The sequence below is a fragment of the Schistocerca cancellata genome, chromosome 1, assembly GCF_023864275.1.
Source record: "Schistocerca cancellata isolate TAMUIC-IGC-003103 chromosome 1, iqSchCanc2.1, whole genome shotgun sequence".
Lineage (NCBI taxonomy): Eukaryota > Metazoa > Arthropoda > Insecta > Orthoptera > Acrididae > Schistocerca > Schistocerca cancellata.
The window spans coordinates 1,285,045,783-1,285,073,132 of record NC_064626.1 but is presented as its reverse complement, the minus strand read 5'-3'; the positions used below and the strand labels follow the sequence as shown (position 1 = coordinate 1,285,073,132).

At 47.3% G+C, this 27,350-nt stretch overlaps 1 protein-coding gene across 1 annotated transcript in view; it reads left to right on the top strand.

The window, feature by feature from the left end:
• Positions 1 to 10,713, top strand: part of LOC126147741 (skin secretory protein xP2-like) — an 84,722-nt gene extending 74,009 nt beyond the window's left edge. The window contains exons 4-5 of the mRNA XM_049915716.1: positions 6,198 to 6,256; positions 10,363 to 10,713. Coding sequence (XP_049771673.1) covers positions 6,198 to 6,256; positions 10,363 to 10,713 — 410 coding nt within the window. The remainder of the gene's footprint in view (positions 1 to 6,197; positions 6,257 to 10,362) is intronic.
• The last annotated feature ends 16,637 nt before the right edge of the window (positions 10,714 to 27,350 follow it).

Genomic DNA, 27,350 nt, shown 5'->3' with positions numbered 1-27,350 from the left:
TCATCAGTCGCCTAGAACTTAGAACTAATTAAACCTAACTAACCTAAGGACATCACACACATCCATGCCCGAGGCAGGATTCGAACCTGCGACCGTAGCGGTCGCTCGGTTCCAGACTGCAGCGCCTAGAACCTCATGGCCACTCCGGTCGGCAACGTCTTTTTCAGTTGGAGGAGAAGCAAATACAGAATAAAATGAGTAACATATTCCATGTAACATGTGCAACATATTTGTTGGCTAGAGGGACACACCTGATTGCAGAGAAAAGATTTTATTTCATGTAGTGGAACTGTAGTTGCCATGGGTTTATTTATCGGCTGTCATTTTCGTTTTGAAGTGCAGGTTGTGAAGTTGTGCTTGAGTTTACTGAAATGGAGCAGCTAGCGAGGAGCTAGAAGCGCTAAGTGGATAGGAAGCAAAACTTGACATGTGCACCAGAAAATACATTTATTTTAAAACATAATTTAAAATTAAATACCATAAAAATTCAGTTACTCCAATTTGCTTCTTATTACAAAATCCTTGCTTACGGTAACAGGATGAATGATTCTTTAAAAAATTGAAAGGATGATAACGCTAGTTAGTGAGTAATAATAATATACCAAAAAGATTTGTCTATTGAAACAGTACTGAAGCAAATGAGGAACCATTTAAAAACGTTGAGATGTCAATAACATAATTAAAGGATGTGTGGAAAGATGAAATTTAATTAATTGTAGTCTTCGTTGCCCTGGTTCAATCTATACCAAACAGACAATACTCAAATAGACAAAAGTTACGTTAGATATATTGATGAGAAGCAGCATTCGAGAAGTTTAAGAATCGGTCCGATTCAATCAGTGAGCCGACATATCCACTAACTATAAGTACAAGTGGCGCAATACAGGTTATAAGAGCGGTTAAGAAAATGGGGCTCCAATTACTGCACTAACAAGTGTGCAGTGGTTAGACACTGGACTCGCATTCGGGAGGACGACGGTTCAATCCCGCGTCCGGCCATCCTGATTTAGGTTTTCCGTGATTTCCCTAAATCGCTCCAGGCAAATGCCGGGATGGTTCCTTTCAAAAGGGCACGGCCGATTTCCTTCCCCGTTCTTCCCTCATCCGATGAGACCTATTACCTCGCTGTCTGGTCTCCTTCCCCAAACCAACCAACCACTAACAAGTGTGCTGAAAATAGTGAACATCAAGCAGATGCCCACTTTACACCAAAAAAATTTAGAAAGTGACAATTATTGGGCAAATAAAATTTACACGTATTTTTTTTTATTTCAACAATATCCAAACAAATGAATAACAGACGAAAAAGGGGTACCAGTAACTTAGAGCTTGAAGCACTCAACTGGCTGAACTAGCTCGTGCTTAACGAAACCACTTCACCTCGTCTAGCACACATAAATATGAAAATGTGGCCAACATAGACCAGTTCAACCGTATAAAAAAGTATAGAAAACTTGAGCACGCAGGTGTACTACACTCACGTGGCAGACGCTTGTTAAACACATACACGCCAAAGGCAAGTGCTGCAGTTGCACGTCGGCAAAATAACCCCATAACACCGCTACTGGTACATCTCACTTGAAAGTGGGTACGCTCAACCACTGAGCACAAGCACACTACAGGACCAAGCGAGATACTCACCAAACAAATGCGTCCCGCTGTCCGCTTTGTCCGTATACCCACTGAGAAAGCAGCAAAGGCGAACCAAGGCCGGTTTGGAATTCGAGCTTTATGTTTGGCAGACAAGTGAGCCTAGCAAAAAGACCCGCCCACAAAAGATCGCAATGCTGAAAAAAGCTCGTCAGCTTACAGCCTCACGGGATGACGACCTGTGGCTGCTCTGGAATTTCCTCCTCCAGCTAGCGGCAAGACGGAACTGCCCAAGAGCCAAAGCGCCTCGGTGTTAATTCACCACGGCCGGCATCGCGCGTGGCGCCAAGAAGTAGTTTGCTTAGCTACCGCTGTCAGTGAGGAATCGATAGCGCACGGCTCGTTTAAATAATTGAGTTCTTCAATTGTCATTGTGATTGTAATTTTTCTTGTGAGTTCTACTGTATTGTTTAAGCGCGCACGTATTTATGAAACGAGAGCATCCCAATGCGGTAGTGTGTACTGGACTTGTGTTGGAGAAGCCACTGGTGCTTCTAGAGGATACGGTAGTTGATTTCCCAAGCGTAGAGTACCAGATTCAAGAGTATTTACTCGTGTTTCCACGTAACTGCGTGAGACTGATGCAGTGACCGGCAGTCGTATTTCATCTTAACATACAGATTAATACACTACTGGCCATTGAAATTGCTACACAACGAAGATGACGTGCTACAGACGCGAAAGTTAAGCGACAAGAAGAAGATGCTGTGATATGCGAATGATTAGCTTTTCAGAGCATTCACACAAGGATGGCGCCGGTGGCGACACCTACAACGTGCTGACATGAGGAAAGTTTCCAATCGGTTTCTCATACACAAACAGCAGTTGACCGGCGTTGCCTGGTGAAACGTTGTTGTGATGTCTCGTTTAAGGAGGAGAAATGCGTACCATCACGTTTCCGACTGTGATAAATGTCGGATTGTAGCCTATCGCGATTTCGATTTATCGTATTGCGACACTGCTGCTCGCGTTGGTCGAGATCCAATGACTGTTAGCAGAATATGGAATCGGTGGGTTCAGGAGGGTATTACGGAACGCCGTGCTGGATCCCAACGGCCTCGTATCACCAACAGTCGAGATGACAGGCATCTTATCCGCATGGCTGTAACGAATCGTGAAGCCACGTCTCCATCCCTGAGTCAACAGATGGGGACGTTTGCAAGACAACAACCATCTGCACGAACAGTTCGACGACGTTTGCAGCAGCATGGACTATCAGCTCGGAGGCCGTGGCTGTGGTTACCCTTGACGCTGCATCACAGACAGGAGCGCCCCAACGACCAACCTGGGTGCACGAATGGCAAAACGTCATTTTTTCGGATGAATCCAGGTTTTGTTTACAGCATCATGGTGGTCGCATCCGTGTTTGGCGACATCGCGGTGAACGCACATTGGAAGCGTGTATTCGTCATCGCCATACTGGCGTATCACCCAGCGTGATGGTATGGGGTGCCATTGGTTACACGTCTTGGTGACCTCTTGTTCGCATTGACGTCACTTTGAACAGTGGACGTTACAGTTCAGATGTGTTACGTCCCGTGGCTCTACCTTTCATTCGATCCCTGCGAAACGCTACATTTCAGCAGGATAATGCACGACCGCATGTTGCAGGTCCTGTACGGGCCTTTCTGGACACAGAAAATGTTCGACTGCTGCCCTGGCCAGCACATTCTCCAGATCTCTCACCAATTGAAAACGTCTGGTCAATGGTGGCCGAGCAACTGCTTCGTCACAATACGCCAGTGACTACTCGTGATGAACTGTGGTATCGTGTTGAAGCTGCATGGGCAGCTGTACCTGTACACCCCATCCAAGCTCCGTTTGACTCAATGCCCAGGCTTATCAAGGCCGGTATTACGGCGAGAGGTGGTTGTTCTGGGTAGTGATTTCTCGGAATCTATGCACCGAAACTGCGTGAAAATGTAATCACATGTCAGTTGTAGTATAATATATTTGTCCAATGAATACCCGTTAATCATCTGCATTTCTTGTTGGTGTAGCAATTTTAATGGCCAGTAGTGTAGTTTGAATAAAGTACAAGGCATTATTCATTTTGTAGATCATAGTCCTTCAATAAGCATGCGCGGAATTCCTATACGTATCGGTGTTCCACATACAAGAACATCGTAGACAGTACGTACGCACAGCCTGTGTTCTTATCATTTTCAGCATATTCCATAGCTTGGAGAAGGAGATGAAGGAAGACAGTTGGAATTTAGTCGCTGACTCATAGTAAACAGCCGAGTTCTCCCATTAATACTGTTTACTTATGAAGTTACTTCGACATGTGATAGTGTCAGTATCACTCGTAACTCACATTGGTGGTCTGACGGAAGCCCATATGACTTTGCGGAGACACATTTTCAAGAATTTTAGTCTGTACTGTGTGTTGTGGTATGACAGACAATCAGTTGATTAGGCCTCGCTGATGAACTCGACGTTGAGTGCCCGTAGGCATTGAGTGCCCGTAGGCTCCGGTTAGGCCTGTTGCGTTTCTACATTGTTTCATGTGTCACGGTGTTCCATTAGGTAGACGTTCTTCGAAACGGTCTTCTTCCATTATTATCCATTTATATCTAACGTTCCCCGGAAGATCGATCGGTAGAAGTGGTCAGGTTTCTTGATCACCACGGTCCCTGGACCTTATCCCTTTAGATTTCTGGCTATAGGGCTGGTTGAAAGGCAAAGTCTGTGAAGAAAAAGTAAACACAAGGTGAATTGATCGTTTGGATTACGAATAGTAACGCCCTCATAAAATAACGCCGAGACGACCTCAGAAGAGCTAATGAAGCTTTGTCAGGAGAATTAGATACCGGAGATGGACTTTATGAGAGTCAACTGAATCATTTGGTGGAGCGTACGTTGAAGAGGGGCGTGTACATCTGTAGAAGCGACGGTCATGGTGACTTAGAGCCTCGACCTCCGAAAAGTCGAGAGGCGAAGCAGCGATCGGTCCGTACTCCGTATTCAAACGGCAGCCTGTGGTGGCGATGTATGGCGCTTTGGTGTATGGCGGAGGCAGCCTCAGCTTTTTTTCGATTCCTCCTGGCTCAATGCCCGCGAGCAGTAAACCACCATCATAGCTCACCTGTTGGGCTGCCGGAACCGCATGTTGTTCACACCGGCCGCACCTAGAGGAACACTTATCACTTTCTTTATTATTTCATCCTCCTTCTGACTGATTTGGTGCAGCCCTACCCGCATCCTTCTTGTACTAACCTCTTCGCCTCACACGCAAGGTACTTATTTATTTGTGAGATATGTTCCGATCTCCTTCCTCCCCTACAGTTTTACCCTCTAGAACGCCCTCTACAGCCTTGGAAACTGCTCGATATCTTAATGCATGTTACTGTCGTCCTTCCTCTTCTTCGTGTCAGTTTCCTCGACATATTCCTTTCCTCGGCAATCTGGCGGAGAGCCACAAACGTAATTGTGAGAAATAAGTTACTGTGAAGCATTTTGTGTGGTTGTACCTTTATCCGCGTGCTCGGTGATTAGCGACTGTTTTCAAGTCTGAAAATATACAATACTCGAAATTGTAAAACAAACGGTAAAATAATATCTGACAGCCGTAAGCGTAAGCGGAAAAGGCCATGAAGGCTGTGGGGGCATCCAACGTTAAACTAGTATATGTACGCAGGGCGTTCAGAAAGTAATGGATCACATTGTTTCGCTCTGCCAGTTTTGGTTCAAAAATATGTAGTTTGTTGTGGGACATCGTGGAGTATTCCCGCTTCAGCCCCTATAATTTCATTAAGTTCCAAACAGAGAGGTATCATTGAGTTTATTTTGGCGGAGAACCAGAGCATCGCAGATATTCATAGACGCTAGCTGTATATATGTGAAGACTTGGCAGTGAACAAAATCACGATGAGTCGTTGGGCGAGGCAGTTGTGAGTATCGCAACAAGGTCGCGCAAACCTGTGCAGTCAGCCGTGTGCTGGCCGGCCGCACACAGCTGCGGCTGCTGCACTGTTGCAGCGCGCTTGCACTCTCATTCGAGGTGATCAGCAGGTCAGGAACCTCACCGCACAACTGGTAGTGCTGAAACACGTCCACCATTTGGGGTGCTCAGATGAGAGTTCCTCGCCTCATAACAGAGCACCACAAAGAGCAACAAAGGATCATGCGTGTAGAAATGCTTGCACATTACGAGGATGATCGTGACAGTTTTTTTGTCGAATATTATCACAGGCGGTGAAATATGGGTGGATCACCTCGAACTAGAAGCGAAACAACAATCCGTGGACTTTATTGATGCGGCAAGACGTTGGCTCCGACGTCGGTCGGTATGGTGGTATCATGCGGGCTGGAGGGTCGTAAACGGAGGTTGTGCTGAAAAACTGGGTTTTGTAGCCCAAAGAGTGTGCAACAATATGGTGTATTAGAATCCCTAAAAAATCAACGTGATTTTAGAAAAGAAAGTGTTGCGTTACGTGTTGAACGCCCCTCGTAGTATGTCGTGGCTTAGAATATTTTATAACATCGCAGTTGAACACTGCAGCCATTCTGTTGCTTTATGCGATGTTTCCTCATTTCTGTTGCAGGTGAGTGTCGCTGCTCGGCACCGCAACGTGCTTCTCTTCCTTTGTTTGGCTTCAACAAGGTAAGCGGAGCTCCAGCCGCGCTCCAGAGCCCTGCAGGGTGCTGCTGCACCAGACAGACGACACCTCAGCCGGGACAGCCGACGCCTCACTTGTCTGTCGACTCAGGACACTTCCCGTCGCGGAAGTAATGGCTGTCAGCTTCTCTAAATCCACGCGTCGCTGGGAATTACTGATATTAGTGCTCTGCAGGGGCTCGATAGTTAAAAACGTATGGTAACGACAAGTGTGTTCCTTAAGTGTGTTTCACTATCATTTGAGAATTAAATTTCCCGCATTAGTTAAATCTTAATGCATGTTCACAGTAGTACAGGAAGATTGGTGATGTGACGTTGTAAGTCGATCAATAGTAAAATACACTATGTAATCAAAAGTATCCGGACACCTGGCTGAAAATGACATACAAGTTCGTCGCGCCCTCGATCGGTAATGCTGCTGGAATTCAGTATGGTGTTGGCCCACCCTTAGCCTTGATGACAGCTTCTACTCTCGCTGGCATACGTTCAGTCAGGTGCTGGAACGTTTCTTGGGAAATGACAGCCCATTCTTCACGGAGTGCTGCACTGAGGAGAGGTATCGATGACGGCTGGTGAGGCATGGCCCGAAGTCGGCGTTCCATAACATCCCAAAGATGTTTCATTGGATTCAGGTCAGGACTCTGTGCAGGCCGGTCCATTACAGGGATGTTATTGTCGTGCAACCACTCCGCCACAGGCCGTGTATGATGAACAGGTGCTCGATTGTGTTGAAAGAAGCATTCGCCATCCCCGAGTTGCTCTTCAACAATGGGAAACAAGAAGGTGCTTAAAACATCAATGTAGGCCTGTGCTGTGATAGTGCCACGCAAAACAACAAGGGGTGCAAGCCCTCTCCGTGAAAAACACGACCACGCCATAACACCACCGCCTCCGAATTTTTTGTTGGCACTACACACTCTGACAGATGACGTTCACCGGGCATTCACCATACCTACATTCTACCATCGGATCGCCACATTGTGTAACGTGATTCATCAGTTCACACAAGGTTTTTCCACTGTTAAATCGTCCAATGCTTACGCTACTTACAGCAAGCGAGGCGTCGTTTGGCATATACCGACGTGATGTGTGGCTTATAAGCAGCCGCTCGACCATGAAATCTCACCTCCCGCCCAACTGTCATAGCACTTGCACTGGATTCTATTGCAGTTTGAAATTCCTGTGTGATGGTCTGGTTAGATCTCTGCCTATTACACATTACGACCCTCTTCAACTGTCGGCAATCTCTGTCAGTCAACAGACGAGGTCGGCCTATACGCTTTTGTGTTGTACGTGTCCCTTCAAGTTTCCACTTCACTATCACATCAATGGATCTAGGGATGTTTAGGAGTGTGGAAATCTCGCGTACAGACGTATGACACAAGTGACAGCCAATCACCTGAACACGTTCCAAGTCCGTGTGTTCCGTGGAGGGCCCCATTCTGCTCTCTCACGATGTCTAATGACTACTGAAGACGCTGATATGGAATATGTGGCAGCAGGTGGCAGCACAATGCACCTAATACGAAAAACGTATCTTTTGGGGGGTTTCCGGATGCTTTTAATCATAAAGTGTAGCGAAAGTAAATTATGGCCGAGTGTCCAATGTTTTCGCTTACTTGTGTAGGCAGTTCATTATCCTAGGAGATCGGCTGCCACTTATTTGGATAAAACACGAAACAAGCAGTTATTCTGTACTGCACATAACCCAACCATTTCACTGAACATAATGTAACCATTCAATTCTTTTACCTGCCCGCAAAGAAGAAGAAAATGCTACTGCGTGAAGGTTGACCTGCAACATAGTGCAAGACCTGTCGAGGAAAAACAGCACTAACGTGGCACACAGTGATTTGACAAGGGATTTGGTGGATGATTTCTTGTAAATGATTATACATAACAGCTTATTTGTTTAAAAGATAGCGTAGTATTTTAGTTGTGTAGGTCTTGTGTATAATTATGTGTAAAAGAAAGTTTTAACGGAATGAAAACGAAAGTAGAAAATTATGCCAAATCCATATGCTGACGTGTTTTTAGTCTTCCGGATAGAATGTATGAAAAACCGCTTTCTTAAAATATGCCTATGGCCTTCGTAGAGCCAATTTCACTAGAATTTTTTTTTCTTAATAGATGTCTTCGAACACGTAAAATTGAAAAAGGATAAAAGCGGAATTAAGTAGTTCGGTTTTCAGAATTTCAACACTTAATAAATTGCGAGAAACGTTAGTAAGTAAAGCAACACATTTTTTTCTCGGCCAATTTCGGCAGAAAAAAAAATGCAAAATCTGTTGTGGGGCATCGTGGAATATTCCTGCTTCAGCCTCGTAGTTTCAAGAAGTACCGGCACGTGTCGGCGCTGTACCTCTCTAACGGAGGTGCGGTCCAAGCACAGAGTTGTCGCTGAGTTTCTTTTGTCGGAAAGCCAGAGAGTATCGCAGCTGTTCACAGGAACTCGCAGAATGTGTGCAAGACCTGTAGTTGGACGAGGCGTCCGTCACCATGGTAACAAGGTCGCGTTCGCTGTTCGACGTCCCGCGTGCCGGCCGGCCGCGCGCAGCCATGTTGGAACGTGCGGACACTCTCCGCAAAAGCGCAGAGAGAGTGACCCCTCCTTCTGCGTGACGGCGAAACTTCTCGCGCACGTCTCCGTACCCGACAGGAGCCCAGGAGACGTCAGCGGACTGCCTTCGTCCACCCTACAGCCCGGATCTCGCAGCTTCCGACCTGCATCTGTTTGGCCGAATGAAGAGCGTACTCCGCCGGTAGCAGTACGTGGATGATGGAAAGGCTGCTGTTGGAGCAGGACGGCGGCTCCGACGTCGACAAGCAGAGTCGTTCCGCGCGAGCGTACTGGTCCTCCCAGTATGGCGGCGTAAGGGCGTCGCATCGAACGAAGGTTATCTTGAAAAATGGGGTCATGCTGCCAAACGACTGTGGAATAGTACGGTGTATTGGAATCGTGAATAAAAGAAACCTGCTTTCAGAGAAAAACAAATGTGTTGCGTTAGTTATTGAATGCCCGTCGTATTTACCCCGTTTTTCCTAACTGGTCTGAGGTACTTACAAGGGAACCTCCCCATCGCACCCCCCTCAGATTTAGTTATAAGTTGGCACAGTGGATGGGCCTTGAAAAACTGAACACAGATCAATCGAGAAAACAGGAAGAAGTTATGTGGAACTATGAAAAAATAAGCAAAATATACTAAATGAGTAGTCCATGTTCAAGACAGGCAACATCAAGGACAATGTGAGCGAAGGAGCGGCGTGGTCCCGTGGTTAGCGTGAGCAGCTACAGAACGAGCGAAAAGTTTACTTCTTCATTTCCAGTTTATGTGACAATTTCTTATGTTTTCATCACTTTTTGGGAGTGATTATCACGTCCACAAGAAAACCTAAATCGGGCAAGGTAGAAGAATCTTTTTACCCATTCGCCAAGTGCACAAGTTAGGTGGAACGACAACATATTCCTGTCATGTGACGCGTATGCCGTCACCAGTGTCGTATAGAACGTATCAGACGTGCTTTCCTGTGGAGGAATCGGTTGACATATGAACTTGCAATCAAAAGTTTTCCATTCCCATTGGAGAGGCACGTCCTTTCGTCTACTAATCGCACGGTCGCACGCTTTCGCGGAGCGGTCGCAAAGCACAGACACTAAACTTATTACAGTGAACAGAGACGTCAATGAACGAACGGACAGATCATAACTTTGCGAAAATAAATAAAGTAAAATTTTCACTCGAGGGAAGATTTGAACCAAGTACCTCTCGTTCCGCAGCTGCTCACGCTAACCACGGGACCACGGCGCTCCTAACCTTCCAGTATCCTTGATGTTGCCTATCCTGCACATGGACTACTCAGTTTATATACTTTGCTTATTTTTTCATAGTTCCACACAACTTCTTCCTGTTTTCTCGATTGACCTGTGTTCAGTTTTTCAAGGCCTATCCACTGTGCCAACTTATAACTAAATCTGAAGGGGGTGCGATGGGGAGGTTGCCTTGTTAGAACTTCAGTGACGTGAGCCTCGGTTTTATTCTTCTCACACGTATCGCGCAGTTTACGCCTTGTTTTTGGAGTAACGTTAATAGACTGGCCAGAGCAGCGTGCCAGTCGGGAGGAAGCTCTGCAGCTCCGTTTCCCGTTCCGGCCGCCCTTCGCCCTTATCTGCGCCCCGGCCGGTGGTAACTGCGCCGCCCTTTGACCCGCCAGCGGACGGCCCGGCCCGGCCCGGCCTGTCCCCGCGGAAGGACATTGACGGCCACAATGGGACGGAGCCATTGTCTGCCGCATTAATTCCCGCGAAACAAAGAGCGCCCGCCAGCGCCGCGGACTGGCGTTTAATAATTCATGCGGCCGTGGCTGCCGCCGCAGCGGCAGCGGGGGCGTGCTGGACACGGCCGCTGGAGGCTGCACTGGAAGCTGGCCGCCTTCTTAATTAAACGCGCCGAGGCGCTGATTAGCCGCCAATATTGACATTCCATTACGCCGTCTCGTCTGGAAACGGGCGAGCGGGAGGCGGTGTGTGCGGAGCTCGGCGGCGTCGGCGTCGGAAACACTTGCCAGGCGAATGGAGAGGAAAAGATGGCCACTCGTATTACGGGTTTCCCAAGTAGTAAAAAAAGATCGTAAGAAAAAGATTTTCACGATATTGACTCGCATTCACTCTCTGCAACTGTAAGCTTATCAAAGGTAAAACACGCTGAGCGAATGCAGTGCGTGAACGCATTCACGGTTGACGTTTACTTCTGTTGAAAGTGCTGGGCTGAGAGGTTACTGTCGATTAATGTATTCATTCGTTTCCTCAGCGTCTCAGGGCGACATCTTCAGAGATGAAAGACTGGAATCTCTGTAGAATGCTAATGGAGTCCCTGATTTATACAGACATTACCAATTGTGGTGCTCTCTATAAAGCCAGTGACGACCCTAAAATTTCGTGGCCTCTTTGAGTTTCATCTCTGAAGAAGCCCCCGCATAGGTGATGAAAACATTTATAAGTCATTTTATGTGCTGAACACCGCCTCGAAAGGTTATCCATTACTTGTGCAACCTCCGGGTTACGGATATAAGAATCGAAGGACAGGAGAAGAGGGGAGAAGGAAGCAGTAGTTCAGAGGGGAGTGAGGCACGGTTGTAGCCATCCCAGATGCTATTTCGCCTCTACTTTGAACTAACAGTAAAGGCTACTAACGAGACATTAGGACAGTGGATTTAGGCTCAAGAAGAAGAAACAAAAAAACATTTGGAATAGCAATTCAAGTCTCCAGATATGGCAAAGGATCAGTTGTATGGAATGAATAATGCCCTCAGAACAGGTTATAAGAAGATAAGCATCAGTAACACAACGTTACGCTTAGACATGAGGGCTGTTCGGAAAGTACGTTCCAATCGGTCGCGAAATTGCAATCACTGTCAAAACCCGATGAAATTTTGCACAAATGTGTTCGGTTATGTTTCTAATGTACTCGTCGATCGCGGGACGTCCCTCATGTCAATTCTGCGGGCACAGTGACCAAGTAAAGATGCCCAGAAAATTACGTCTCTCGCCAAATAGGAGGGCCTGGTGTGAGATTTCGCCTGATGTCGTACAACCCACATAACACAACTGTTACGCGTTTCGTTGTTCATGAAAATTCTCTGCCGCACTCTGCAGGGGCAATGCAGATGCTCCTGCGGCGTTTCCGATGGGCAGTGTTTACATCAGGGCTCTGAGTCTCATCTCTGTTCACACGAACCGCTGGCTATGAAGGCAGCATTCTGGCACAGACAACGAGACGTAGAGGAGCCTAGAGAACTGGCAGAAAGCACTGGCGTCTGCCTTGTATGACGAGTGTATTGAAAAGCTGGTACAACACTGCGACAGATGTCTAAGTCGGAGCGGCGACTATTTAAAGAAGTAACTGTAACTTGCAGCTAATTATTGCAAATCAAACAGTTTTGATTTTCACAGTGGTTTTCATTTCGCGACAGATCGGAACTTGCTTTCCGAATATCCCTCCTATTTCATGGATGTGACTGTAACAGGTAGCACACCTCTAACACTGTATTCTAACAATACATGCATGCTGCATCCTCCTCCTGTCACTCAACAACGGTATCTCCCTGTACACAACAGCGTCATCAACACGCAGCTGCAGACCGCTGTTCACCTTGTCCGTCATATCATTTCTGTGCATAGAGAATAACAGAATTTACCTGGAGCACTCATGACGAAACGATTGTCTCTGATGAACACGCGCCGTCCGGGAAAATGTACTGGTTTCTGTTTCTTAAAAAAAGTCGTAGAGCCACTCACATATATAGAAACCTATTCCGTATGTTAAAAGTCCACAGTAATATACCGTGCCGAACGCGTCCCAGAAATACAGGAATTTGGAATTTGCCTATTGCCCGTTATCTATGGTCCGCATATTATCATTGAGAAAAAGCGGAGCATAGCGATGACTTATAAATACGACCTGATTTGTGGACAGTAGCTTTTCTGCCTCAAGGAATATCAAGCAAAATGTGGTTATACATAAACGATATTTTTAGTTTTCCCCCTCAAAGCAAAACTAAATTAGTTCTCGTGTGAATCCACTCTCGAGCAAGCAATCTAATGTTGCTCGAGGGACAAATTTCGAGCAATCTGCAGCGGCGTTGGGATCTAAGTTTCCCTCGAACGTGGACGTGGAAATTAAATTCAATGTGAAAGGTTATTAATGATAATATTATCGAATAACATAACATTGGAACAGAAGAAATGTATAGCGCAACTTGGACTCTGCCGATAGGATAGGGCATCAAGGAATGGGATGGACTGGCATCGAGAGCTACGTGAAACCAGTCTTCGGACAGAAGAACAACATATAAGTCAGAGGTCTCACTTCTGGCAGATCCCTTACTCAAAACGAGGCTTTGAATTTACATATATGTTGTTTTCGATTACCTCCAATTCCAAGCGCTTAACTTCAGTAATTATGTTGTCCTTATTTGTGTCGGGCTGAACCACCGCAGTAAGGCGCCTAAATAAAAATTCTCTCGAAAATTCAAGAAACCAATAGAAGAGTCAGTGGCCCTAGATTAAGCACTCGACATAAAAAAAAATTCCTTCGGTACAGTCGCTGCTAACAAAACGACTGAACAAAAAATTTTAATTCCAAGAATAAATGTTTATGTATGAATGCATGGTTTCGCGGCGATATGAATTAATAAAATTTTGTCGGGCTTCTAGCCGGGTCAGGTGGTTAAAATCACACGAGCTTTCGACCGAGCTCTCCCCGGCCATTGTCAAGTGGTAAGACTGACTGCGTCGCTGTACAGCCGCACTGCTGGCTGTGACGTCACTGGTGCTCTCTTCCTCGCCATATATGGTAATGTTTTCATCCCGCGTCCGACGCGCCCGTTTTAAGATCGCGATAGCCGGGTCCCAGGCTGTGCTGAACTGCAAACCGCCGTCCTTGTTGATGGTGTTTTCAGAGGTTTTTATTTCAATAGCTTCTTTTGTGACGCTATTCCTAAATCCCTTCGTCCTCATAACGACAGATGTTTCGTCGAATAGATTTCGGTGTCCATTTTGTAAGGCGTGTTCTGCCACGGCTGCTTTTTCTGGATAGCGTAGGCGTAAGCACCTCTCGTGTTCCGTGCGGCGTTGCTCCACAGTGCGTACTGTCTGGCCGACGTAGTAACAGCCACACTGACATGGTATCTTGTACACTGCAGGCATTCTAAGCCCTAGATCGTCCTTCACAGGCCTCTTGAGCTGACGAATTTTTGCTGGGGGCCTGAACACCGATGAAATATTATATCTCTTCAGGAGCCGGCTAAAAATTTCCTGACACTGTACTACAGAAAGGGAAAAACACAAGTTATTTGCTTTCTTCTTCGGTGGTGTTCTCTTCACTGTTGGTGTATTTGTTGCGTGTCACACCAGATATAGCCTGTACACCTGTCCGTGGCTGTACCCGTTTTCCCTGAAGACTTTTCGGAGGTGGCTCAGTTCCAGTGGCAGACTTTCTGCGTCTGAGACGATTTTAGTACGGTGGACGAGGGTATTCAGAAGGCCAGGTTTTTGTGCCGGACGGTGGTGGCTGAGAGCGTGCAGATACGGATCTGTGTGTGTGTGTGTGTGTGTGTGTGTCGGTTTCCTGTAGACACTGTGGCTGAGGTGCGCGTTGGTTTTGCGTCGAACGAGGACGTCAAGGGAGGGCAGTGCACCATCTGTCTCCACTTTCATCCTAAACTTGATGTGGCCGTGAATGCTGTTCAGGTGTTCTAAAAATTCTCCCATGCTATATCACAAATCAGTTTTCGTCATTCGTGTGATAGCATTCCGCACTCGTAGCCAAAGCCACTTGTTCGTTTATTTTTCATGCCCTGCACGCGAGACCAGCGAAGTAAGGAGCTGTTTGTGACATTCTGCAGAGACTGTGTGAAAGAAGTTGCTCCCCTCCTAGCATTAGTTAACTGTAGGTCGTTGGACCAACGGTGGGTACCTGGAAAAAAGTACAGGTGATTCCCGTTTTCGAGAAGGGCCGCAGGACAGATGCATTATTTATAGGCCCATATCTTTGAAGTCAGTGTGTTGTAGAATTATGAAACATGTTTTATGTTCATGTATAACGACCTTTTTGGAGAACGACAATCTCCTATATGAAAATCAACACAGGTTCCGCAACAGAGACATTGCGAAATTCAGCTAACTGTTTTACCCCGTAAGATCCGCGGCGGTGAGCACGTTGGCGTTCAGGCTGATGCCGTGTTCCTCGTTTTCAGGAATGCGTTTGACACAGTCCCAGCACTGGCGCTAAGTGAAAAAAATACGAGTTTACCCACTATCGAACCACATTTGCGACTGGATTCGACATTTCCTTGCAGATACAGCTCAAGACGTCGTCGCTCTTTGCAGAACAAAATCGACAGTCCCGAATACCCAAAGGAAGTGTGATAGGGCAGTTACTTTTTACAATCTATATAAATGATCTTGTAGAATGCGTCGGAAGGTGTTGAAGGCTGTTCGCAGATGATGCGGTTGCATGTAAGAAAGTAGCAACGGCAGAAGACAGTAACGATTTACAGAAGGGCCTACGGAGGACTGATGAATGGCGCAGGAACTGGCAGGTAACCGTGGACGTAAGTAAATGTAAAATATTGCGCATACATAGGACAAGGAATTCACTACTGCACAACTGCACCATTGTTGACAAGTTGGTGGAATTAGTAACCAGCGTAAAATATCTCGGAGTTTCTATCCGGAGCGGCCTTAACTGGAATGACCACATAAAACAAATAGTAGAAAAAGCAGATGCCCTACTGAGATTGACAGGAAGAATCTTAAGCAAATATAATTCGTCCAGTGGCTTACAGGGCGCTCGTTTGACCGATTCTTGAATGCTGTTCATCAATCTGGGACCCTTGAATTTAGGATTGATAGAAGAGATACGGAAGATTCAAAGAAGAGCGGTGCGTTTCGTCACGGGATCGTTTAGCCTTAGGAAGAGCGTTACAGAGGTGCTCAGCAAACTCCAGTGGCAGACGTTACAAGAGAGGCGCAGTCTGTCACGGAGACGTTCACTGTCCAAATTTCCAGAGAGTACATTCCGAGACTAGTCGTACAACGTATTATCTTCTCCGACATATGTCGGGCGAAATGATCACAACAAGAAAATTCGATAAATTAGAGCTACACTACTGGCCACTAAAATTGCTACACCACGAAGATGACGTGCTACAGACGCGAAATTTAACCGACATAAAGAAGATGCTGTGATATGCAAATGATTCGCTTTTCAGAGCATTCACACAAGGTTGGCGCCGGTGGCGACACCTACAACGTGCTGACATGAGGAAAGTTTCCAACCGATTTCTCATACAAAAACAGCAGTCGACCGGCATTGCCTGGTGAAACGTTGTTGTGATGCAGCGTGTAAGGAGGAGAAATGCGTACCATCACGTTTCCGACTTTGATAAAGGTCGGATCCTAGCCTATCGCAATTGCGGTTTATCGTATCGCGACATTGCTGCTCGCGTTGGTCGAGATCCAATGACTGTTAGCAGTATGTGGAATCGGTGGATGCAGGAGGGTAATACGGAACGCCGTGCTGGATCCCAACGGCCTCGTATCACTAGCAGTCGAGATGACAGGCGTCTTATCCGCATGGCTGTAACGGATCGTGCAGCCACGTCTAGATGTGGAAGTTTGCAAGACAACAACCATCTGCACGAACAGTTCGACGACGTTTGCTACAGCATCGACTATCAGCTCGGAAACCACTGCTGCGGCTACCCTTGACACTGCGTCACAGACAGGAGCGCCTGCGATGGTCTACTCAACGACGAACCGAGTGCACGAACGGCCAAACGTCATTTTTTCGGATGAATCCAGGTTCTGTTTACAGCATCATGATGGTCGCATCCGTGTTTGGCGACACCGCTGTAAACGCACATTGGAACCGTGTATTCGTCATCGCCATACTGGCTTTATCACCTGGCGTGATGATACGGGGTGCCATTGGTAACAAGTCTCGGTGACCTCATGTTCGCATTGACGGCACTTTGAACAGTGGACGTTACATTTCAGAAGTGTTACGACCCGTAGCTCTACCCTTCATTCTATCCCTGCGAAACCCTACATTTCAGCAGGATATTGCACGACCGCATATTGCAGGTCCTGTACGGGCCTTTCTGGATACTGAAAATGTTCGACTGCTGCTCTGGCCAGCACTTTCTCCAGATCTCTCACCAATTGAAAACGTCTGGTCAATTGTGGCCGAGCAACTGGCTCGTCACAATACGGCAGTCACTACTCTTGATGAACTGTGGTATCGTGTTGCAGCTGCATGGGCAGCTGTACCTGTACACGCCATCCAAGCTCTGTTTGACTCAATGCCCAGGCGTATCAAGGCCGTTATTACGGCCAGAGGTGGTTGTTCTGGGTACTAATTTCTCATGATCTATGCACCCAAATTGCGCGAAAATGTAATCAGATGTCAGTTCTAGTATAATATATTTGTCCAAATGAATACCCGTTTATCATCTGCATTTCTTCTTGTTGTAGCAATTTTAATGGCCAGTAGTGTAATACAGAGGCTTACCGACAACCATTCTTTCCACGTACCATTTGCGAGGACAACAGGGAAGCGGGGACCAGAAGTACGCTCCGGAACTCACTGTCGGGTGTCTGCGGAGCGTCGATGTACTTGAAGATGTAGAGGAACATCCGGACAGTAATTCCCTCAACGCAACTTGTTTCTGTGCCACTACATCATCCGACCAACGTCATATGATGTGGCGGGTTTCGATTTAGGTGGGAAGGAACTTGCAGGCTGCTCGCAGCCGTATACATTTGATAGCCGTTGCCGTACGTCTAGAGTCCCGGTGCCTAGCAGCCATCACAGCGGCACAGAGGTCCCCACGTACACACACACACACTGGGGCCGGCTGTTCCATTTCCTGGCCATTACGGTGCAGCGATTGGCGGAAAGAGCGAATCTCCGCAGCTCCGGCAGGCGCTGTCCGGCACATAATTAAGGGCTGAGCGGACCTCTTTTATTGCGCCCTTCCTCCAGATTTATAGGGGAGGGCGGCCTTATTAGACGCGCCTGATTTACGGGCGGGATGGGACGCAGTTATTAGCTGCGAGCGGCCGCTAATCAAGACCGGCTGACCCGCCTTGTTCCCTGCCCGGACTGGCTGCCACCTGTTCTGCGTCGCGGGCGGGGAATGCAAATTGCGGAAGAACCCTTCGACAAACTTGCCAAGTCCGGGAAGATAAATTACTTTCGATTAGAAAATATAGATCGGAATCTGCTGGACTTCTGTTTCTGTCAGGACCTTTACTATTATGAACCTTTCATGTACTATCCATATAATGTTAACTCAGTAAGGATGCGTGGTTGGAAATAAGAAAATGTGTGTGAAGTCTTATGGGACTTAACTGCTAAGGTCATCAGTCCCTAAGCTTACACACTACTTAACCTAAATTATCCTAAGGACAAACACACACACCCATGCCCGAGGGAGGACTCGAACCTCCGCCGGGACCAGCCGCACAGTACATGACTGCAGCGCCTCAGACCGCTCGGCTAATCCCGCGCGGCTGGAAATAAGAGAAGGCCCCGACGACCCTAATCTCCCGCAGCTTAGTTAAACGCTTGAATTAATGCTGAAATGAAAGTACAGCGCCATCTACTACATTTGGAGTGCTTTTTAAAAGTGACACGTTCTTGTAATACTCTAACGCGAAAAAAGGAGAAAGAAACGACGCACCACAAAGGAATTATCCGAATGTGACGAAAATCGGTAGATGTGACATACATTTACAGAAAACGAGCGATAAATATTTCAGAAAAATTGAAAAACTGGATGATGTATTCAAGAGTAGAAGCTTCACAAGTTGAGGAATTCAATAACGAATTGGTCCACCTCTGCCGCACATGCAAGCCGTTATCCGCCTTGGCACTGAGTGATACAGTTGTTGGATGTCTTCCTGGGGGTATCGAGCCAAATTCTGCCCACTCGGTGCGCGAGATCGTCGAGATCCCGAGCTGGATCGAGGGACCTGTCCGTAATGCTCAATTAGGGAGGGATGCGGCAAACTTGCAGGATGAGATAAGGTTTGGCACACCAGAAGATAACCAGCAGAAAGCCTCGCCGTGGGCGGGCAGGTGTTATCTTGCTGTTCTGACGATCTAACGCACCACTCGGACAGAATTTGGCTCGATATCTCTTAGGAGGACATCCAACATTTCGGTTAGTGCCGAGCCGAATAACTGCTTGCAGGGGACAGAGATGCACCAACTCGTTATTGACTAGTTCAATTTGTGAAGCTCTTTCCCTTGACTAAATCTTCCAATTTTTTCTGAAATTGTACTCATTTGTTTCTATGCACATGTAGATCATATCTACCGATATCCGTCCGATTCGGATAATTCTTTCGTGGTGCGTCGTTTTCTTCCTGTCTTTGTATTTCGAGTACCAGCGTTCAGAGGCAGCTTCCGAATAAGATCTTCTCGCGCTTCCAGCAGCGTTGAGAGACTATACGTCAGTGAGCCTTCCTCGCCCATTGTCAAACGCTGACTGTAGTGTTTTCGCTGGCCGCAGTACTGGATCTGACGTCACTAATGCTCGATCCATCGCCATATAACGTGTAGCGCGATCATTTTTATTTATTTATTTTTGGGAGTTGGTGGGCAAACGTCACGTCCGCAGTACTTGAAGGAGCCATGCGTAGCCGCCGGGCCTAAGGTTTCGGCAAACCGCTTGCAGTAACAGGGCTGTCAGTGAATTGCGAGACGGAGTAGGCCAAGCACGGCAACGCCAAGAAGGAACTCATGCAGGAGAACCGAGCAGTTCTTACGTCTTCGACCACGGATCTACTGTTCCGGACTTGCCTGGCTGCAGCGCGTCGGCACAGCAAAACGTGATGTAAATGATGTGGTTGTCATATGAAATGTTAAAGACCAAAGCCAAAAACAATGACCGTGGTTTCTGTATTTGGCCTTTAGCAGTGCGTGTAACCATTAGACCGTTTAGATCATGACATAAGCAGAACTCGGCAACCTGAAGATGTTCTAAAAACGAAACCAGTCGTAGCACAGTCATTGTGAATACGTGCCGCTATTACTCAATATATTGTGCTCTCTGGGGGTGCCACCACTGAAGCTTACAGGACTGAGGCAAGCATTAACATGCTTAGAAAGTACCTGTGTTTACGCCTTTAGTTTGACGTTACTAAATAACACCTTACAGAAGATAACTAGCAGTATAAGTGGGTAATACGACTCCCCGGAATACACAATTTTACACCGTCACCAACTCGTAAATTTAAGACCAATACCAATGCAAGGAGTCGGCATGATATTTCGCGTCAGGGACGAATTAAAAAGCGAGACAAGAAAGGAGGTTGCCGACGCTATGTCACAGACGTTATATGACGTCCACTGATTAGCCTGAACATTATGGACACCTGCCTAATAGGAGCCTTTGGCACGGATAACAGCGGCGATGCTTCGCCGCATGGAAGGAACGATGCCGTAGTAGGCCGCTGCAGGGATCTGGCACCACATGTGCGCACACAGGTCACCTAATTTCCGTAAATCCCGGGGACGGGAGCTATGAGCTCTGGCGTTATGTCAATCACATCTCGGATGTGTTCGATCGCATTCAAATCTAGCGAGTTGGGGGGGGGGGGGGAGGGGGGGCAGCTCTTCAAATGGAAGTCGCCACTGTGTTCCTCCCGAGCCTGTGACGCAGTCGGGAGACATGATCGTCATGAAGAGGTGTACGTGGTCTGCAACCAGTTTACGATACTCCTTGGCCGTCATGGTGCCTCGCACGAGCTCCACTGGACCCATGAAATGACACGTGTATGTTCCGCAGAATGGAGCCGCCGCCAGCAGTACAGATGTCAAGGAGCTGGTCCCCGGGAAGACGGATTCGCGACGTCCCGTCGGCATGATGAAGAGGTTGCAGGGATTCATTAGCCATGCACTGCCCTGCCACTGCCCCAACATCCAGTGCATGTGGTAACGTGCCCGTTTCGGTCGTAGTTGCCGATATCGTGGTGTTGACATTGGGACATGCATGGGTCGTCCATTGCGCAGGCCCGTCGTTACGAGTGTTCGGTGCGCTTTGTGTTCAGACACACTTGCACACTGAAGTCTGCTGTTCGTTCCACAACTGTTCACTGCCTGTCCTGTTTTAACAGTCTGCCTAGCCTACAACGTCCGTCATTAGTATATCGATAGTAGGTCGGTGGTCGATATGTTGTGGCTGATCGGTGGATGCAAAATACATGTGACCGTAACCCAGAACAGAGGTACAGACAAAAGACTCACAAGAGAATGAGCTGATGGAGGACAAGAGCACTGACACTAGCATAAACAAGAACGCAAATCTAACACAGACTGAGATTCACTAAGATCAAAATCATAGTTTTGTAATTTAAATTTAAGACTAATACAATGTCAGCCACGTGGGTAGCAACATAGTAATATTAACTGTCTCATGATCTGTGTACGTAAGAAGGGATGTAAAACCTGTCCTAGAATATACTTACATAGTAGGCTACACTAAGAGCAAGAAGAGACACTCACTTTACAACGCTTTTCATTGTGAAGTATTTAGTTTTCAGAAACATTTAGGTTTATTAGTATAACAATGTACGTCTGTAGCTGCTACGCTCCAGAACTGCAAGGCCCCAAGTTTCTCAGAGGCTCTCTGGTTTGTGTGGCTCGGTGAGGGACAGCATTTTCTCCTAGAGTCTACTATTCAGTCTTGTTTAAAAGGTGACATTGAAGTTATTTCTTTTCGTCTCACACAGTGTAACTTCTAGTAGAAAAAAGAAAAAAAACTTATTACCAAAGGCGGCTAATCATCCACTTGGTTTAATGAAAAAAAAAAAACGTACATGTGACTCTCACCCATCTACATCACGAACAACGTGATAATCAGTCTCTTAGTAGTGGCAGAATGAGCATACGTCGTCTAGCAGATGTCCAAAGCAGTCGCCACATATTGGTCCCCCAGACATTCGACGTGTGTGTGGAAAGAACAGGACATGGTCCCCAATAGTAGCCTACTTTTCAATGATCCTGTACCAACCATTCGAGACTGAGATCCAGCAAAACTTCATGAAAACCAGCAACATCTTGCGAACGACTCCAAAGGCAAGAGAAATGTGGAGAGCTCAAGCTGTAAATGATCCTCATTTGCCTCAGCCATCTGAAATTCTCCCTCCTGTCCACCAAGAGAACTCGAATACGTGGTGTGATATCAGTCGCCTACGCTGTGGAGTCGGAAGATACGGAAGTAATCTCCCGGTTGTCAAATGGGTCAAATGGCTCTGAGCAGTATGGGACATAACATCTGAGGTCATCAGTCCCCTACAACGTAGAACTACTTAAACCTAACTAACCTAAGGACATCACACACATCCATGCCCGAGGCACGATTCGAACCTGCGACCGTAGCGGTCACGCGGTTGCAGACTGAAGCGCCTAGAACCACACGGACCCACCGGCCGGCCCCGGATGTCACAACCAGCCGCTACTGTGGAGAAGCGTGAACCGTGGTCCAGTCCGCTTACTCTACCGCCCGGTACGATTTACTTCAGGAGGCCCCACTTGCTCTCCAGGGGTCCATTTTTGGTCATCCGTGGTGTAATCTTCCATTGTACTCACACCCAAAGACGTTTAATTTAAGTAACTTGTTTTATGTACGTGTATTTTCAATTTCCTGTTCGTGTTTCTTTGTATTGATACTTCTGGCACGAATAAAAAACCTAAAAATGGTTGAACGACCGCGATTGAAATTAGGTGAAGCAGCTCCAGCAAAGGAATGCGTGGCCCAAGTGCCCGAGTTTGGGGCGGGAAAACCGCCTCCGACGAGAGCGTGCCTCAACTTTAGCGGCGCCGTAATCTTTCGAGAGTGAGTGAGGCATTGTGGCGGAGTCGAGAATAGAGGCGTCTTTTGTGTTAAGTGCGAGTCGAGGAAAACAGCGCCCTACAAAGGCGCGCGGCCAGCCACAACACGGAGGCCGATGTTATTAAAAGCCGCCCCCGGGCCGACAAAGGCGGCGTCGTTATTAAAACGTCGCGGGTCGACACCTCATAAAGCCCGGACCTCTCAGGGCGTTTCATCCCGCCCCCGACCAGAGGGCTCTGCGGGGAGCGCCCGGACCGCCGGCCGCCGCATCACCAGAGGCGGGAGAGAAACAAGTTGCGTAGGCAAATATGGCCGCCCTCAAAAGGGAACGCACCGCGTTTATACAGTCCGGTATTCTGTGCGTGCAAGGTCTGAAGGCCGCCGGTTATCAATGTGACTTCACATTTCCAAGACATCGACGCCTTGTAAAAAGAATACGTTCCTATTGTTCACTTAACCGTCTGTAGAATCCCCTTCTGTTTTCTTCCAGGTAAGTAGGACCTGTTTTTAACCCTTAGAAGATATTGTATCATTTGCGTAGTGTGACACGTTAAGTGTGGTTGAATGCAAGTGCTTTTCGTATGTAGAGCCTACCTAAATTTGTTTTACATTTGTGATTTTGGCTCCTATTTCTTATTCATCTATGCTGTGCAAGGCACCTTACGGTGTGCGGTGTCTGGTATTTTCTGTAACAATGATACGTAAGGAGGAAGGAATGTAATTGGTTAACTCCTCTAGAAATGTACGCGTTTACATGTCATGACTTCAAGTTTGACGAGATGATGTGTATCTATATTAGGCTGATTCATTCTGCTTTTTCCTATCCATAAAACATTGTTACACTTTTGGATCTTTTGAAAATGGTGTGAAGCCGAAACTCATAAGTTGTAATAAAATCAACAAAATGCTGTGGTCAAGACAAATAGCATTACTGTAGTTCAAATTTACGTAAGGTAGACGTAAAATTAGCAGCTCAAAAATGAATTCACACATGGTTTGTTCATTAGGAAAGGATCCAGAATATGTAATTGCATGGATTATTAATTATTAAGTATTTATCTCTTTGTTGGAAAGGTTCCATGGGATTACACCTATATCTCCCTAAGCGTGGTGTGTCTAAGAAGGGTCGTTGTGTTACAACATGCCAAAAATGAATGGAGATGTAACTTGTCCTTCAGAAAGCACTCTGAATTTGAATCACGTAATATGTGGTGTCACCGCCAGACACCACACTTGCTAGACGGTAGCCTTTAAATCGGCCGCGGTCCGTTAGTATACGTCGGACCCGCGTGTCGCCACTATCAGTAATTGCAGACCGAGCGCCGCCAGACGGCAGGTCTAGAGACACTCCCTAGCACTCGTCCCAGATGTACAGCCGACTTTGCTAGCGATGGTTCACTGACAAAATACGCTCTCATTTGCCGAGACGATCGTTAGCATAGCCTTCAGCTACGTCATTTGCTACGATTTGGCAAGGCGCCATTACCAGTTACTATTGATACTGAATCATGTACAGTCAAAAGCGACGCTCATCATTAATGGATTAAAGTTAAGTATTCTACCAGCTACGTCCGTTTTTCTAAAGTCTAATTTCCTTGTTCTGTTCCAGACTTCACGCCAGCCTGCGTGAGCTAAAACGCGTGCCTTTCGGCTTCCTCTAATAACACGGGGTTGGCTCTCCTGCCAACCCACAACATAATATACTTTTGTTTGTCGATTATCCGTATAGTATCACTTCGGTTTCCTTGAACATTCCCATTGTTGTTTCAGTGTGAATTTCTCACATTCCTTAATTGTGTATCTGACATTGGAAGGTGTCTGCCAATTACCGAATCACGCAGAGTCACGCAGGAACTGTGAGATGTCTTCGCGCAATTCTAGGACGCAATGAAGCACCGAATGAATCGACAATTAGCAGACTTACTGCAAAGATCAGTGACACGAATTCAGTAGTGAATATGAACAGTTCTGAACTTCCTCGTTGTGGCCCACGTGTGCAAAACATTGCGGTGGTTAGTGAGAGTGTGGCTGTTAGTCCAGCGGAGTCAGCGCCCAAGTACTCACGTACTCTACAGTACGGCGATTCTCCGCTATGATCTCCAGACCACCTGACAGAAATCAGCGGAGCACCTAAAAGAGGTCGATCTTGAGAAAAGGAGATATTTTTTTGACTCGTTTCTGATAAGAGGACAGGAAGACGACTTTTTTGCGAGCAACATCATCTTTAGTAACAACGCCCTCTTTAGCTTAAATTGATTTCTGAATAAGCGGAACTGCCGTATCTTGGAGTCAAAAAATTCTTGCATGAGTAGAGAGAGCATCTACAGCGACAGTGAGTTTGGTGTGGCTTTTGGGTGGCCAGTATCTCCAGCGTTACTTTTCGAAGATGAGGAGGCCGAGCAGTGCCAGTTAATAGAAATAAATATGCTGCCACGATAAGAGATTTTTTGTGGCATCATTCAAATGGAACCGACGTTCGAGAGTTGTGATTTTAGCAGGATGGTACCATCTGTGACACTTCCCGTGTAACAATTTAGTCGCTCCATGAACCGTTTCCGGATTTCCTCATCTACGTAATACTGACAAGTAATGAGCACCAGTGTAATGGCCTGCAAGGGGCGACTGTCGGGAGGGCGTAAGTAGATTTGGTTCCGTGTCAGGAGGTACTCTCCCAGTTCGCTTCTTTCTAGTTTTCCTCCGAAGGACGCTAGTGACTTTTGGTCGCCAGTAGGCACGGTGAAAGAAGATTCAGAATTAGTTATTTATTTCCATAAAAATACAGGTAGCGTCTTGACTCGCGGTTGGCATCGTCCTTCAATGTCACGTCGTAAGCGGTCTTCAAGTCGGTCGAGGCAGCTGACGGCGCACACTTCATTCCAGCGAGCTGCTGCGCTGGCGGTTCGCCACTTGCTCCTGCCCGGGCACAGGCGTACCGCGACGCCGCGGTGGTGAGTGACGGCGGCGCGGGCGTCGAAATCACACACGTCTACTCGGGATGTGCTCTGCCCCCTCCCACTCACCACCGACCTTCGTTATCCGTCGTACCGCAATGACGGTTGCCCTGTAGCCATGAAGTTCGCCGATACTGGCGTGCCGTCCAGGTAGCCCCTGTTCAGTACGCCGGAATATCAGGAACGCTGGTGTCCCGAGCCTGGTGGGAAGGAAAGACCTCCAGGTCCAGAGGCAGCCTGCGGTGTCTAATTGTCTAATTCTGCGATTGGTGATTATGGCGAGGTAGCAGTCTCTCCCAGTAGCAGCTGTTATCTGTAGTGTGCAGGAAATCTACAAGAGACTTGGGTCAGACGCCACTTCGCTGCAATCGAGGAATCGAGTGCGAACTTCGTGTACATTATCGATCCGTCTGACCGACTGCCTCGTGAGCTAAACTGCTGGAGTCTTTATGGAACGAAGTAGTGGCTAATTTACGCGACACCACTGGTCATGACCGCATAGGGCTTGCTATTACGTAGGTATCAGCAGTTCTCCTTCTGCCGTACTTGCTTAACGAGCTTGTTGTAGTATAGAATGGGTTCGTAAAAAACTCTTGGTACTGTTCGTTGCATTCTCGTTAGCCTTTCACATAACGAAGGTGACGTGACCCTGTTTGGCTGCTCTGACCCACTACATTCTGCTGAAGATTGCTACCTCTCTCGCCAGAAAGGCCGATGTTGTCTTTCGCCCTGAACCAGTCTGAATGGCGAAATGTCTTCATCGTGACCGCCGCCTGTCGACATTGCCGTAAAATAGCGAGGTAGCTTCGCTCTGGGACTGAAAATTTTACCCGTTTTGCTGCCTATACAAGTCGCCTTTAACGACTTTGGAGTTATCTTAAAGCATTGTCTGCTTCCGTAGCTGTGTAGTCAGTGCAGCTGACTGTCATGAGGGGGTCCCGGGTTCGAATCCTGGAGCTGCCAGAGCTTTTCCGTTGATGGGAGGGCTGGTAGTGGGTGCTCTGAGCCTCGTGAGGCAGCCTGGCCGACCAGTAGGGGTTACAAAGTCGAGGAGCCCGGCAGCCGTCGGGAGAGCGCTGTGCTGAACACCAGGACCCCCATAAGCAATACGTCCGCAGCTTGTGGTCTAATGGTTAGCTTGCTGCCTCTGGATCACGGGTCCCAAGTTCGATTCTTGTTCGCGTGGGGGATTTACGCCGCGCGGGATTAGCCGAGCTGTCTAGGGCGCTGCAGTCGTGGACTGTGCGGCTGGTCCCGGCGGAGGTTCGAGTCCTCCCTCGGGCATGGGTGTGAGTGTTTGTTCTAGGATAATTTAGGTTAAATAGTGTGTAAGCTTAGAGACTGATGACCTTAGCAGTTAAGTCCCGTAAGATTTCAGACACATTTGAACATTTTTTTGCGGGGATTTTCTCCACCTGGGGACTGGGTGTTTGTGTAGTCTTCATCATTTCACCATCATTCGGGAAAATGGCGAGTCTGGAGAGTGAAAAGATAGGGAATTGGTACGGGCGCTGATAACCAAGGCACTGAGCGTCCCACACAAAGAAACTTCATCATCATCATCTATACCGCATTCGATGACTCCATTGGCAAATGATGACACGGTGGTTAGTCATGCCCGATTGGTCCGTCTATGACCAGAGGGTGGAACTTTACATCTTAAATCATTGCTGTATGCCAATAACCCCCAACCATTCGCGAGATACGGGAGGAAATTCGCCTTG